This window comes from Triplophysa dalaica, chromosome 22 (genome assembly GCF_015846415.1).
Source record: "Triplophysa dalaica isolate WHDGS20190420 chromosome 22, ASM1584641v1, whole genome shotgun sequence".
Lineage (NCBI taxonomy): Eukaryota > Metazoa > Chordata > Actinopteri > Cypriniformes > Nemacheilidae > Triplophysa > Triplophysa dalaica.
In genome coordinates this window covers 16965679-16981212 of record NC_079563.1, presented here as the reverse complement: position 1 = coordinate 16981212, position 15534 = coordinate 16965679, and the positions used below count along the sequence as shown (strand labels likewise).

Below are 15534 nucleotides of genomic sequence, written 5' to 3'. Positions count from 1 at the left end.
TGCGCGTAACAGCTCCCTCTTCCGGTGGATTCAAACACAACTTTCAAACATTATTGGTTATTTAAATGCTCACATGGTCTCTTCCTGTGAATGAGATAAAAGTCCGAACATGGCGGCGTGAAACTGAACAACTAGCTCGGGTGGAGGGGCTTTATTAGAGACGGCTCGAAAGTTGAATGTTTATTTTCTCCTCCGTGAACGGTGAGCTGCTGTGAATGTTTCATTTTCACGTCGTGCGGAAGGACAGAAGTGTAGAAGAAAAAACACTAGACTGGACTGAACCATCGCTGGAAACAATAAGGCTCGAAGGGAAACGGGGCTGAAATGAACGGGGTATGTTACATCATTCATTTGGCCTTTATTCGGATCACTTTCATTATGTTTGACTGTAGATTGACATTAGCTTGTGTTTTCTGGCTTTGTTTGCCGGGCTCATCCTCGAACTCTCCCATTCAAAACACATTAACTCCACTTGCTCGTTTGTTTCCTGTTTATGGAGTTGCTGGTATTTTATGCAATCGAGCTGGTATTGTGTATGTATGTATGTATGTATGTATGTATGTATGTATGTATGTAGGATGTTAATCATATAGATGATGGTTCAGTGTTTAATAGCAGATGAAAGAACAATAGTTGTAGTTTAAAGGCCCAGACATGTGGGCGTGTTCATACACTATCAATAACATCATGATGAAGTTACATATGTAACATTTTATATCGTTTGAGAAGTAAGACATAATGAAGAATGAAGTATTATTTGTAATTCATAATTTCGAAAAATGAGTAAATATAAATATTTATAAATATATATTATATCATTTTTTATATCAACTGTTTATGTGTTTTATTCAAATCTATGTATTTTTCAGTAAAAGTCATGTTTCTTGATGCACTTTTTTTGCGAAATAATTTGTCAATTATTTACCAAGTTTAGTTCCATGTTTTGGTGGTTTAATTGAACCCGAGAGGTCATTTCATTTTTTAGAAATTCTATCTATTCTTGTAGATATATGTCCTCACTTTTGGCTTCTTGCATAGTGTCATCGGTGTTTACAGTATTTCATTTTTGTATATTTGAAAACTTGACTTGAAGATGAACGTCATGCTCTATAGATGACAGCAGAATATGTGACTCATTAGTATAACTTGCTGTTTTGCAGGACGTCATATGCAACGGCCACACGCCATTTCACCACATCTTAAAACACAGCAGGTCGAAGTCACCACATCATGAAACCATCTCAGTGAAAATCATCAAAGACAGGAAAACCTCACGGTTTTTCTGCACGCCAAACGAGCCACAGAAGCATGGCGAATGTAAGAGTGAACACATGAAAATCAGATTTTAGAAAATGACTGTCTATGCATGAAAAAAGTCTAACTTTGTCTGTACGATCCAGCCAGGAGACCCAGTACTGTAAATGGTGAGTTCATCCTCCCAAACATGACTGTGAGTGAAGATCTGCAGCATTCTGTACACCGAGCCGAGGAACAGACACACCAGATACACTGTACAGCATCTTACATCCACTCCAACGGTGACGTCACCCGTCCTGACCAGAGGAAAAGAACCGCTCGCAAAATGAAAGTCAAGAAATTCACAAAGAGAAAGTGAGTCAAAGTGGAGAATTGTTTTTTTAGTTTTTAGAAAGTTTAAAGCCCTGCATTAAAGTTGGAATTAATCAGTGCATGTCAGATAAGTTTAGAATGTTTTACTTGAATATCTATTGTGTTTACACTGAAAATATGTTGTGGTTTTAGGACTCTGAGTACAATCCCAAAATGCTCTAAATATAAAAAACATAAAAATTTAGAAATATACATAAGATGTTATTTACAGTTGTGCATGGCATGGTTTTTTTTTGTTTTGATTTGAGTTTATTAGCATTTAAAATTAGCTTTTATTTTTAGCTTTTTCGTTTTGATGTTAATTTTAGTTCTAGATCTAGCAATTTGGGCTAAATGCTTTTGTCTTTTTATAAATAGAAATGTGTTGTTTTACATGATTAATTCATTTTTATGGTAGTTTTTGTTTAGTTTAGTGCTTTAAAGTTATTTCAGTTTATTTTTAAGGCAACATTTTAAATTTAGTTTGTTTTTCAAATACCTTTTAGGTCAACATTTGGTTGGATTTCGATGAACAGAAACGTTTTCAAAATTGTGTATTTTATATTGGTGCCTAGTGAGAACTTTAAAACATAGAAATATATATTTGCACATTAGTCGTAACATCGAAATATTTTATTATTATTACAAATATCATTTTATTCTCCAGTGCCGAGACCAAGAGCCCCCAAAACCGTAAGGTTACAGATTATTTTCCCATCAGAAGAAGCTCAAGAAAAAGCAAAAGTGAACTGAAGGTAATGCAGAGATGTTTTTTAAAGCAGATGGACCAAAGATTCAAGTGTTTGTGTGTTTGTTTGAATCATAGGTTTTTTTAATTTCAACAGTGTGAAGAGAAGCGGCACATAGACACGTTAATTACAAACGGAATCGAGAACGGAATGATGGTAATTCTGGCAAAAAGATCTTGGGCGAGTGTTAGATTGTGATCTGTCGACTGACCCGAGATCTGCACGTTACTCTTTACAGGTCAGGTACATTGAAGGAAAGGGCAGAGGGGTTTTCGCCACCCAGAGGTTTCAGAAAGGGCAGTACGTTGTGGAATACTATGGAGATCTACTGCAGATTACAGATGCCAAAAAACGGGAGGCTTTTTACGCACAAGATCCAACCACCGGCTGCTACATGTATTACTTCCAATATCTCAGCAAAACATATTGGTACGTTCAAGCACCACGCCCTCATTCCTTTTTATCTTGCGTCTTGTTTTATGCTATTGCATTTTTATTTCGCATGTTGTTTTTCTGAAATCCTTTTTTATATTGGAACAGTGTGGATGCTACTAAAGAGTCTGACCGTCTGGGAAGGCTGATCAACCACAGTAAAAACGGTAACTGTCAGACCAAACTCCACGACATCAATGGAATACCTCACCTCATCCTCGTGGCCTCCAGAGATATCCAGGAAGAAGAGGAACTTCTTTACGACTATGGTGACCGAAGTAAAGCCTCTTTAGAAGCTCACCCCTGGCTTAAACAGTAATGTATTCGGAGGAGGAAAAAATCACCTTGTTTCTTAACTAGACAGTTTTTAAATGTAATTATTGCCTTAGTAATCAGAGAATGTTATGGGATAGTTAAGTGTGTGGGTATGTCATGCAGTGACTCACATGTCAAACGCGTTAGATTGCGGTACATATTCAACGTGTCCTACTTTTAAGATATTTATCCTGCTCGATGACATGCTAGTTTCGGCACATTTCTTTTTGTATATTTTATATATTGGTAGATCAGTGCTTCCAAAGCATGCAGTTATAGTCCAACTTTCTGCATTTTTATAAAGAGTTTTCTTAATCTAATGTATGGTAGTTAGAGGCTTAGCAATAATTATTTATAATGCCCAAACGTTTATGTTTGAAGCAGAAAGCCAGTGATGCTAAACAGAGCAACATTTTAAAAGGTTCAGAAAACTGGAACGTGAAACCAAATTTTGATATTATTTGAAATGTTACCGTTGTACTATGCTGTGTGTCATGTAATAAACCTGAACAAAGCTGTATCTGTTATACACAAACTGAGTGTCCACGACCAAAAGCTCCACATGAGAGTTTCAGTCAATCTGTATGAGATGGTAGATGCATTGTTTAAATAAACGATTTTATGCAGTGTTTTGCTTCCGTTGTGTTATCTTGAACTATGCCAGATGGACTGATTTATGGGTGAATTTATTATTTATCATTACTTGTTTTGGTTAGTTTAGATTTTTCTGTTTTATTCACTCCCACAAGAAAAAGAGGTATTACATGGACAAATTATAGACGCCACCTACCCACAATGGTTAGGTTTAGGATTAGGTGTGGGGTTAGAATTAGCAAATCGTATAGCAGTGTTATTGAAGGGGGTGCATAACCCGACAGGGGTGCATTTCTCGGCATAAAATATAAAAAGTCACTATAAATTCTTGAAGATAAACCCTCATTACTTTTAATCTTGTGTCTTATTCATACAACTAGTAGTATTTTATGAAATGCTAAATTTGTGCATATTTTGGCCTTATTGTGCACAGCTTTTGCATTTTGTTTTCATGCATGTTTTTTAATGTTATATATATATATATATATAAATATTTAAAATGCTTTTAAAGCATAAGTTTTTAGTTCGTTATAAAGGTCTTTATATTTAAAACCCTGTTTAATTCATATTATTTCCTTACTTTCAAAAAACAACACAAGACGAACAAACCAAGGTTAGCGAGGGATGCTCAACTACGTCATTTCCGCTTCTGTGGGGAGTAAAGAAAAACACGGTCGACGTTTCCACACGGAACGTTTTGAACGACGCACGGAAGGTTTGTTTTGACGTCTCATATTTATTTTTATATACCGTAACGTACAGGTTAATCTGTTGTTGCGTAATCATTCTTGAGTCCAAAGGGAATTTAAATAAATGATGCGTTAAACGTTGTATTTTATAGACCAGTATTATATTCTCACGTGAAAGAACATCAGCTGGTTTTGTAAATTTCTTTAATGCTGTGTGTCGACTGCATGTAATTACTTATTAGCTTTAACATAGCTTTGGTAAATTTGAAAAAGAGATTATAAGTAGTTTAAAGGAGCATGTTGTAACGTTAGTCTTGTAATACTGGATTATTTCTTATAGATAAATGTTTTTAAACTGTTCTCAAAAAATGATGTTACACAACGTGGTCCTTCAGTCCCTACATGTAAGAATGCCGCTGTGTACTTAAAGGGATACTTCACCCAAAAATTTAAATTCTGTCATTTACTCACATTCGAGTTGTTCCAAATCTGAATAAATGTCTTTTTTCTGAAGAACACAGATAATGATATTTAGAAGAATGCTTATAACCAGACCTACTTTTGCCCCCCGTTGACTCCCATAGTAGGAACAATACTTTATCTTTTTTTGTTTGTTCTGTTGAACACCAAAAGAAGGTATTTTGAAGAATCTAGGACAGAAGAAAGGGACTCTTGACGAACATTGTATTTTATCCTACTGTGTTAGTCAATGGGGGGCAATATCTGTCTGATTATAAGCATTCTTTCAAATTTCTCTCTGTGTTCATCAGAATTTATACAGATTTTGAACTCGAAGGTGACAGAATTTTAAGAATTTTGGGTGAAGGATCCCTTTAAGTATTTACTATAGTAAACTCAAACTATAGTGAAATTCCTAGATACTATAGTGTGTATGAACCTTACCATAGCAGATAAAAGAGTATATTATTATTCATATAGAATACTGTAGTATACTTGACCAAAGTGTAATCATTCTTTTATTAAAATACAGCATAATACAGTATGTGGTTCTGATTTGTTCCTGTCAATTTTAACAATAAACAGTCTTAGAATTTGAATGAAAGAATGATGTTGTATAATACGTTTTTACCCTAATTCTAGAACACATTTATTTCTTCTGACATTTTCACACTTTTGGACTCCACTAGGCTAGCTATAATCTTTAAAAGCCAGATTGTGTGATCTTAGAAACAGTTTCTACATTTTCTTACCATGACTTTATTCTCCATCAGATGATGTGCGAGTGGAATCCTGTGGCGAAGGTTTACGACCCCCTCAAAGCGGGCAGCATAGATGGCACAGATGTTGAACCCCATGATAAAGCAGTCTGGAGGGCCATGCTGTCCCGCTACCGACCTAACAAGGGTGTAACTGGTGACCCTCACCTCACTCTGTTCGTGGCACGTCTGAATCCCCAAACCAGCGAGGAAAAGCTCCAGGAAGTCTTCTCAAAGTTCGGAGACGTCCGCAGGGTACGGCTGGTCCGGGACATTGTGACAGGTTTCTCCAAACGCTACGCTTTCGTAGAATACAAGGAGGAACGTTCGGTGAAGAGAGCCTGGAGAGATGCAAACAAACTGGTGGTTGATCAGTACGAGCTCTTTGTGGACTTTGAGCTGGAGCGCACGTTGCAGGGATGGATCCCGCGGCGATTCGGAGGGGGACATGGTGGTCAGAAGGAGTCCGGTCAGCTGAGATTCGGAGGCAGGGACAGACCCTTCCGGAAGCCCATCAATTTGACTTCTATGATGCCACAGAACAGATCAGCGGATCGGTGGGAAGGAGCCAGCGCGAGAGATGCTGTCCAGGAACAGGACAGGGAACACGGACGGTGGCGGGAAAGGGAACGAGGGGATGATAGAGGCTACCACAAAGACAAAAGAGATCACAAACGTCAGAGGGACAGAAGCAGAGAGAGAGATTCCAACAGAAGGGAAGATAGACGACGCAGAGACGCACACAGAGATTATGAATAAATACTTTTACATCTTCACGTTCAAGACTTTGTTTGGTCTTGGTTCTGGGTTGAATTCAGATTAAAGGATTTCTTTTCAACGTTTTCACATGACTGTTATGTTGTTGCTGAATTTTCATTGGACAATTAAATATGTACTAAAGACCCATTGTATCAGTTCTCTGGTGATCATTCAATCTCAAGGACTTGACATGACAATTCATGATATAAAATATTTTAATACACAATGAGATGAGTTAATGTGCATAATCCTTCATAACAATCCATTTCATCCAGTTGGATGTTTCTCTTTTCTTTTAATCTAGTACAGTTTTCTCATGTTGAGTTGTATTTAGCTCAACGTTTGAAATAAGAGACCACAGGCATGAGTTTCTAGCTGTCTTTAAACCACAGTTTGATAAACTTCATGCTTTTTCACACTTACACACTTCTGTTATTGCCAGAGAAAGCCCCGTTCAAGCAATGCAAAAGAGCTGGTGAATGACAGGACCATGTGACTTACACTTCAACCAGAAGCCAGTAATAAACCGTGAATTATTCATATCGTTCTGCATTCATTCAGTGCAGACACCTAAATATGCCTTAAAATTTTAAAAAACTTTGTGCAATTTTAACCTTTTAAATATGATTTAACATATATTGCCACATTCTATTCTCCGACGTGGGCACCATAATTAAAAACTGTTTCTTTAGGCACAAACATATTCACGGTATCTTTCCATGATTTATAATTCAATTTGAATTAAAAAAGATATTTATTTGATCTACTAAAGGCATCTTCTGTCCAAAATGGATCCTTTACTAACAGTAACTCAGCAATGCAATGCCAATAAAATGTCTTCACTATGACAAAATAGGCACATAAACGCTCTTACAGTATCTTTGGGTCAGTAACTCTTCAGTCTCGTCACACACGCTCACATGACGCAGGTTAGGCATTATTGAAGCATGTGGGTTTGTTACATGTGCTGTAATGCTTCTTGAGCCTGTTCTGTGTACACGTCTTCTTTCCCCGTCCACGACCCGAACCCTCCGTCCATCTGCCCCGTCCTCCTCTGTGAGCCTCGGCTTTTATCTCGGGAAAAGAAGCTAAACCTGTGAACGCAAGAGACGGAACATGTGATGTTGTTTGAAGCATTTTCGCATCATTAATAATCCAAACTATTAATGTCATATGCAACTGTGCATAACTCAAGCCATACATTACTTCCTAAATTACACGTTTTATATTATTATTTTGAAGGTGTGGTATGGCACCTGCCACCAGGGGAATTAAAAAAACATCCAGGTCAGATTCGATTAGAAAACACTTTACAAAATAAAAAATGAAGCCTTTTTCTAGTCATATTCACGATCAGTCTCTCTGTGCATGTGTTCAGCACTCATTCAGTTTGTTATCTGACTGGCTACAGTACAGTACAGCACGCGTGTTAGTGACTGTTCGATTCTGACTGGCTGATTCTAACGATTCTCCAGCTGATTGGTCACACAGATAACCCCAAAATCAGCCAATCAGAATGAGCTCTTAATGAGGGAGGAGTGAGATGTAAGGGGGGGGGTCATGCAGCTACATCCCATGCAGGGCAGGTCAAGGGTGTTAAACAGCAAAGGTCACGCTGAACCACCAAAAGGTCGTACAAGGGAAATAAGTCGTCTGATTGGCTGTAAAGTGGGGTCATCTGGAATCAACCCAGCCGCCACCATCGGCATAATGGCTGTGAAGATCCTGTTACAAAGAGACACGGATACGCATGAGCAAAAAAAACACACGAACTAAAGAATGAAATCACCCGCAGTTAAAGGGATAGAAAACTCCCAAACGGCATCAATTTTATTGTTCTGCTGAATACAAAGAAAGATACTTGGAAGAATGTTTGTAATCCCTACAGTTGTAGGACACTATTGGCCACCAAATGAGGAAAATGCTTAGAACGGTTTTGTTTTAAACATTCTTTAAATATCTTCTTAAGTATTCAACATTTATACAGGTTTGGAACATCTTGAAAATAAATAAATAATGACAGAATTTTCATTTTAAGGTGTCCTATGCCTTTAACTGTTTTATAGACCGTTTAATTGGACACGCGGGCGCATGACCCCAGTTAACTTCTTGTTTGTGTTTGGCTAGTGTCTAATAATTATATTTAATTTATGTTAATATTAACTTTTATTTTACTGTATAATAATTGTATTTAATAACGATTTGTTGAATTTTGTTATAGGCTCATTTTATTAAATACACAATTTGGGTCCTATAGTTTGGTTGCATTTAAACAAACCCTATGGTACATTGACATCTAGCGGTTGAGCTTGGTATTGCAGTCTAAATTCAAAATATTGGAGAGACAAGTTTAGCCAAGTAACGGTTCTTCTCGATTATTTGATTGTTATCTGAAATAATCTACAGGCACTCTATTTGTCTGTAAATGTGTACCGGAAGTTCAGTTGGGGTCACAAAAGAGCGCAGTAACCTTTATGTTATTAAGATGAAACCATCTATAAAGACAGATCAACAGCTTTATGACCTCTTCAGACTGACCAGATTAAACCAGTTCAGACCAGTAAACCGGATTATTAGGTTTCATTTGGTGATTGCCCACCACTAGATTCTTTAGTTTCTGATGGTACAGAATTAATGATGACCATGCATTAAGATTTTAGTAACAAAACGGTTCATGTGACACAAAAGGCAGCACGTGTCATTTTATCTCATAAAATCTGCATGTGCAAGACCAATATTGAATAATTTACTTTATTGTTAATTAAAGTTTGTTTCGTGTCATAATTCCTACAAAAGAGTTTGAGTTACACAAATTTGAGAACTACTGATCTTAATCTTAACATACACACACAACACAACATTCTCTCATTCTAAATTTGGCTGGTGTGCGTGTGATTGTGTGTTTGATCAGTACGTACAGTCGTTTAATGCCTGACTCCGGCTGGAAGTTAGAGCGAGAGTTCGACCGGAGAGTCAGTGAGGGGTCCGGCAGGGGCAGTCCTGTTTCCTCCTCCTGTTCTTCACTGTAACAAACAAAATACTGACAGTTACCTAAAATTAAATTCTAGGCTTTTTAAACAAAATGTTGATAGAGAAAATTCTTCTTTTCAGAAAATATATAAATGAATAATAAAAAAACATTATTTGAGCTGGTTTCCCGAACAGGGCTTAAACCTAGTCCCAGACTAACTTTAACGTAAGAGGTGTCTTAAAATATCTCCGTGTGATTGTGTTGTCTCAAGATGCACACCAGTAACGTTTTCTTTGTAAAGTTTGTTTTTTAAATTGACTTAAATATCCTAATTTAACTAAGGCCTAGTCCTGGTTTAAACTAATCCTTGTCCCGGAAACCGGCCCCATATGATATAAAGTGAGCGGACCTTCTATAATACGCCATTTCCTCTTGTAACATAAAGACTTTAGCTTTCAGCTCATTTCTCTCATGCAGGACGTCCCGCAGCTCCTGTAGGGTAAATCTGGGTCGGTTTGGGTCTTTTAGGTCAATAAGAGTTGCGTCGTCATCACACAGCGCCTCCTGGTGGAAAAGAGAAACACTTACAGTCACAGTTACACTAGAATAGAAGTCACCTGCTCGTGCATCCAAAACAACTCGAACATTATCAGAGCAACTTCACTTAATAAAAAATAACATCACACTATCACATCACATTCATTTACAACAAACAAGCTCTTAAAGGTTCAGTTCAGCCCAAAATTCCGAAAACTCATACAGTCTTATAATGAGGATGAATTTTTATTTTTGTGTGAACTATCCCTTTAAGGACCAAAGGGTCATCAAATAAAATCATTTCATAGGTTCTATCAAACATCCACTTTGGTCATGCGAGTTTTGTTTTATTGCTTAAGTGCGTTTTACATTGTAATCTTTAAGATGACACACGTGATTGATGTTTTTCATTTTACAGTGTTCTGAAGCTCTGAAGTCAACATTCAATTCAATCACGAGGTGTGTGTGTACAGTACAAACCTACACACCGAGTTAGTAAAAATAACCATGCAGGCCGTATCCCAAAATGGCACACTTGATGTGCCCTGAGACTTCAAGACTTGTATATTATAGTTGTTTGCTCAGTACACATATAATCTGCTGTATGATGGAAGCACACTATAAAGGGGGTGGTCATCCCCTTGTGTGAGTCGTGCAAACACAAACTCAGATATGGGTCGCCATATTAGTTTACACTCCATGCTATCTTTAGAATCCGCCTCTGACGGGTTACCCAGAAAAACACTGTGTCTTCATTATCTCCATCTTCCTCACTTTCATTTCTACGTGGCCGATCCGCCCCTGTGAAAGGGGGGAAATGAAGAGGACCTTCTTCTATCTTCATGCCCTCAGCGAGGAGCTCAGAAGCTAAATCCTGACCCCAGATGGCAGGCGCTTTATCCGACTGCATTAACAAACATGTGAAAAGCAAACTGGAACCACAGCTTGAAGAGATACTTCACCAAAAAATGAGGGAGTACTATGGGAGTCATGGGGGGCAAAATCTGTCTGTTATAAGCATTCTTCCAAATATCTTTCTCTGTGTTCATCAGAACAATGAAATTGATACAGATTTGGAAAACTCGAATGCGAGCAAATAATGACACAATTTTCATTTTTGGGTGAAGTATCCGTTTAACACAACTCTGTGTCCTATAACCCACGCCATGAGATCCTTTGTCATTTTCTTGGTTTCGAGAGTTGATACAGAAGCAGCCTGTTGATCTCTTCCAAGTTTCCCTCCGTGACTCAGTGGGGTGACATTCAAACATCAACATGTGAACAATCCTGAAACTTAACATCACATTTACTTCCTGTATTCATGTTGGGAGATATAAATGACTGAAACTTAAGCTCACAGCTTTACAAACAAACAGAAACCATGACAAATGCATATCAAGAGTCAACAGAGGTCAATAAATGTAACACATTGTGTAAATAATTTATTATTTTGTATGAGAAAAAACTACACTTTATAAAACTTTTAAGAATATCTTTAATCCCCAAAACAACTGAGAAGATCATGATAGTTTTCCAGGAGATGCTTCATACCCCTGAATCTCTGTTTCTCATAAATACTCAAAATGATGTGGATTTGAAAATGAAGAAATGGTTTTGTAATAATTATTGATCTATGGTTATGGTTTGTCAAAAAAAAGCTGTTGGAAATTATATCTAGAAGTCATTTTTTTACTTCTGATGCACAAACTGACTTTGACTGACTACTGACTTTGTTTTAAGCCTTTAAAATGCAGATTTCATTCTAAATTATAATGACAAAAAGAATTTGGTACATTTCCTGTTGTGTCATCTCTACATATTACCAGACTTGGACTCATCCATCCATTCTAATAATATAACAGACTTAAATGTGACATACTTTGTCATTGGCATTTCTACATTCATATGTACCTGTGCAGGTGACGGAGGTCCTGCAGATTCTTCAGTCTCAGCGCTGCTCTTTCCCTGCTCCTTCAGTCGTTCTTTAAGACGCGTCACTTCCTGTCGCAGGCTACTCAGTTCCTGCTGTCGTGACTGGGCAGACGCCTCCAGCTCCACCTTCTGTTCGATCAGACCTTTACCCTGAGCCTCAACCACTGTGATCTTATGCCTCAGGTCATGATTGATCTTCATCAAACGATTCAACTGCTGCTGGAGCTGAAAGACGATAATGTTGAAACATAAAATAAAACACAGGACATCATGTTATGGCGTTATTTTTTAGACCCATGCAGGGAAAATAGAGTCTTACTGCTTCAACGTCCTCGTTCTTGAGCGTCAGCTCTCGATCTTTGGCTCGGATCTCATCTCTCTGTTTATCAACGACTTCCTTCAGTTTCTTCATCACCTGTCGCTCCCTCTCCGTCATTCCTGCCGTCATGAAAGAAAAACCACCATGCAATATCAAAATCCAAGCCTCATTCATTTAAAAACAGATGAGATTGTGACATGACTTCACTTTATTGTGTGTAAATTTGAGGGTGAGATTTGATTCGCTTGTGTTGGTGTAAACGGAGATATAGAGAGAGAATAACTGGGCATGTAACTGCTCTTAAAATAGTGCAGAGCGTCTGACACACTTAACGTCTGTCACTGGCCTAAAAATATCATGACTTGCTTAACACACCCACAAACCCAACAGAATAATCTGAGTAAATACATCTTCAGCTCTTTAACCAGAGGATGGCTTCCAAAAATAGTTGGGGAGAAATAACAAAAACAAACGAGCGTGTAATTGTTGAAACACATGACGAGTATGTAAATGAATGTAGATTGTAAATAACAAATAATCTGGATTTCATGAGAAATGTTCATATTGAGATCTTCAATATTATTTCCTTTGGATTGCAGCTCAGTTTGAGACATCGTTGACATCTCTTCTTAAACTCTAATGACGGAGACATTTTCTGACTCTTTTTCTCAAGAGAAACATCTGAGACACATATGAGACTGAGTAGGGCTGTTGTCAAGTCCACCTTAGTCGATTCCAAATCAAGTCCAAGACCAGGACTAGTCTAGACCGAGTCTAAACAGGTTCGAGTCCAAGTCTAAAATAATTCGTTTCGGGCACTATATTTTGAAGAGCTCTGTGTATTTTTTGGATCATTAATGAAAGTGTGTGTTGTGTTGACAGCTGCTCTGGTGAGTCTCATCCAGCAGGTTCAGAGAGGACTGAGGATGGTCTGTTCTGAAGGATGTGGATCTGGCACGTGAGCGTGTCAGAGGAACTGAAGAGTCTCTGTGTCTTTCGTGTAGTAATACAAATTGACCCGTCTTCACTCGCACGCAAAAAAAAAACTTTGTGTAACGTTTGTGTCCGTTTCTAAACTGCTGAAAGAATGCGCGCAAATTCCAGAGTGTAATCATATGGGTTTACTTTGTCTCCCGTAGAGGAATGCTGGGTAAACAGTCTGTGTCAAGAATGCAATGGTAACATACGACATGGCACTAAACGAAATCAAAACCTCAGACACAAGGTTTCTTTATTCAAAGCGTGAGTTTGAATACTACCTTCCTGTTTCTGTATATCCTCCTCCGTCATCTCTTTGATGGACAGGTTGTTGAGCAGCGCCTTGTTTTCCTCCTGCAGCTGAGAGATCTGAGACAACAAATCCTGCGCTTCACCTCTCCAAACGTCCTCCACCAACTCCAGCTCCTGATCCCAAACACACACGCACACGCTTCAGAAGCAGCTCATAAAATATCCATGAGTGCGAATTCAACCGCTGAACATCTGACAAAGAAGCGATTCTGAACAAAGCAGACACATACTGTATTTACACACACTCAGAAGGACAAACTCTTCTGCCACCAGCCAGAGGAAATATACAGAAATAAAATGTCCTTCTTGCACATTGATACTCAAAATGTCATTCTTGATGTGGAATAGCATGACACTGAACAAAACAAGAAAAACAAGTAATGGCAATAATTCAGCCAAACAGTAAATATCAAAGCACAACATGACTGATGTCATCATCACTGGGTCTGTTTTTTTAAGGGATATATCAGCACTGATGGACATCAACTCTGTGAGCTTTGGTTCTGCTCATATTGTGGTTCTTGTGGTTCTTTCCAGGCAGAAAGTTTGACATTTATTTTTTTGGGGGCAGGTTACAGAGGATGTAAAAACAGAGTGTGTAAAAAACATGGCTTTATTGATCTCCTCTTAAATTCCCAAGAAAACACCAGTCTCCTCCAAAAACATAACTGCCCTATCAACTTCCATCGATTATTATTTCTTAACATTTTTAACAATTTATTAGTACAGATATTACATTTTCTATGCCTACTTTTATCTGCATTTTTTTACATATTGTTTTGTCTTTTACATGAACAAAAGGTCAAACATTTCCTCATTTTAACATATATACGTTTACATCTAAGGCACACGAAAGTGAGATTGTGTAAACCATCAAGATGAAACAAATATGAATAATATAATAATTTAAGGAAACACCAAGCCTGTTAGTTGATCTATTTTAAATCCATCATCCCTTTTTATTCCTGACTTTATTGTCCTTGTATATATATATGAGCCATATAATGGAGATAAAGACGATCTATAACCTTTCCCGTTGTTAATATATCCTCTGTAATATCAAGCCACTCATTTTAGGTCAAACCCTAGTAATATTCCTGTGTGTTCTCAACACATAAAACTGATTTTGAAATCCCACCTCACATATAAACACGATATGATCTGTATGGAAATGATTAACCAGAAATAAAAGGTTGTGTCCTGACCGTAGTCTTGTATAAAGGATTTATTCTCTTCAGGTTTTTGAATGTTCTCATTTATTTCGTCAGTGTTTGTCAATGTCTTTGATATTTACATATTAACATCATCACTGGAAACAATGTAACAACTTCCCCTCTGACGTCATCCGTGCAGAAACACAGACAAACATTCACCCGGCGCTTTGTACAAGCAACTTAAGACATTTAAACCTACTTAATTGTTATCGTTGACATGAAACAAGCACCTTTTTATGTTTCCTCTCTTTCTCCTGACGCTCCATCCGCTCGATCCGCAGTCTGTCCAGCTCGAGCCGCAGCTCTTCGGTCTCCGGACTGATGCTGTTCCGGCTCACCAGAACCTCCAGGATCTCCAGAACCCGGACGACTTTTGGCATGAGTCGAGCCAGAGCCTCGCAGCCGTACTGATCGATAATGCGCTCGAACTCTTGACCCACCACAGCGGCGATGTCATACACGTCCATCACCGTCAGATCCGCCACGTTCTTCTCCAGCGACGAACCGAAATCTTCCATGACCGACACTCGGGCTCGTCCCGTCGCTTCTAAACTTTCTCAGTCTCTCTACGAGGGTCCTTTTAGATCAACAGTGACCTGTAAAACCTGCTATTGTCACTCCTTCGAGGCTAAAAGTCATTTCGGGGGTGTTTTGAGGTCGAATTGGACCGAGATAAGAGTTGTCCCATCGCGGTTCGGTTTCCTCTGCCCTTATTTATTCCTCTGGAGCGCTTGATGTACTGCGCATGTCAGGAACGGTGACAGATGCATCACATGAGTGTTTGTAGGAAATAACTTTAAGACATTTCAAAAACACACATGTACTATAGAGTAAATTAATTTATTGTTAAATTAAATATGGGATATTTAACATAATTTTTGATACACATTGGCTGAAGGTTTTTACTA

At 38.1% G+C, this 15534-nt stretch overlaps 3 protein-coding genes across 6 annotated transcripts; 2 read left to right on the top strand and 1 right to left on the bottom strand.

Moving 5' to 3' along the window:
• Positions 1-68: 68 nt before the first annotated feature.
• On the top strand, positions 69-3731 carry kmt5aa (lysine methyltransferase 5Aa). The gene is made up of 7 exons (XM_056736433.1): positions 69-333; positions 1161-1317; positions 1401-1611; positions 2276-2363; positions 2454-2513; positions 2596-2786; positions 2898-3731. The coding sequence occupies exons 1-7, from the start codon at positions 325-327 to the stop codon at positions 3106-3108; spliced, it is 927 nt and encodes a 308-aa protein (XP_056592411.1). The 5' UTR covers positions 69-324; the 3' UTR covers positions 3109-3731.
• A 17-nt stretch (positions 3732-3748) lies between these two features.
• snrnp35 (small nuclear ribonucleoprotein 35 (U11/U12)) lies at positions 3749-6589 on the top strand. 2 transcript variants are annotated; one of them, XM_056736434.1, is made up of 3 exons: positions 3749-3784; positions 4298-4413; positions 5620-6589. In XM_056736434.1, exons 1-3 carry the CDS (start codon positions 3781-3783, stop codon positions 6361-6363), a joined length of 864 nt encoding a protein of 287 aa, XP_056592412.1. In that variant the 5' UTR covers positions 3749-3780; the 3' UTR covers positions 6364-6589. The 2 variants fall into 2 exon arrangements, with proteins under 2 accessions (XP_056592412.1, XP_056592413.1); XM_056736435.1 differs by lacking the exons at positions 3749-3784; positions 4298-4413 and adding an exon at positions 4447-4791.
• On the bottom strand, positions 6565-15351 carry rilpl1 (Rab interacting lysosomal protein-like 1). Of its 3 annotated transcripts, XM_056736431.1 has the most exons (9): positions 14857-15351; positions 13382-13526; positions 12123-12241; positions 11783-12028; positions 10605-10775; positions 9744-9898; positions 9282-9386; positions 8001-8088; positions 7317-7457 (listed from the first exon to the last, which is right to left on the bottom strand). In XM_056736431.1, the coding sequence occupies exons 1-9, from the start codon at positions 15142-15144 to the stop codon at positions 7452-7454; spliced, it is 1323 nt and encodes a 440-aa protein (XP_056592409.1). In that variant the 5' UTR covers positions 15145-15351; the 3' UTR covers positions 7317-7451. The 3 variants fall into 3 exon arrangements, with proteins under 3 accessions (XP_056592408.1, XP_056592410.1, XP_056592409.1); XM_056736430.1 differs by lacking the exon at positions 8001-8088 and having other exon boundaries at positions 6565-7457; XM_056736432.1 differs by lacking the exons at positions 8001-8088; positions 10605-10775 and having other exon boundaries at positions 6565-7457.
• Positions 15352-15534: the final 183 nt, after the last annotated feature.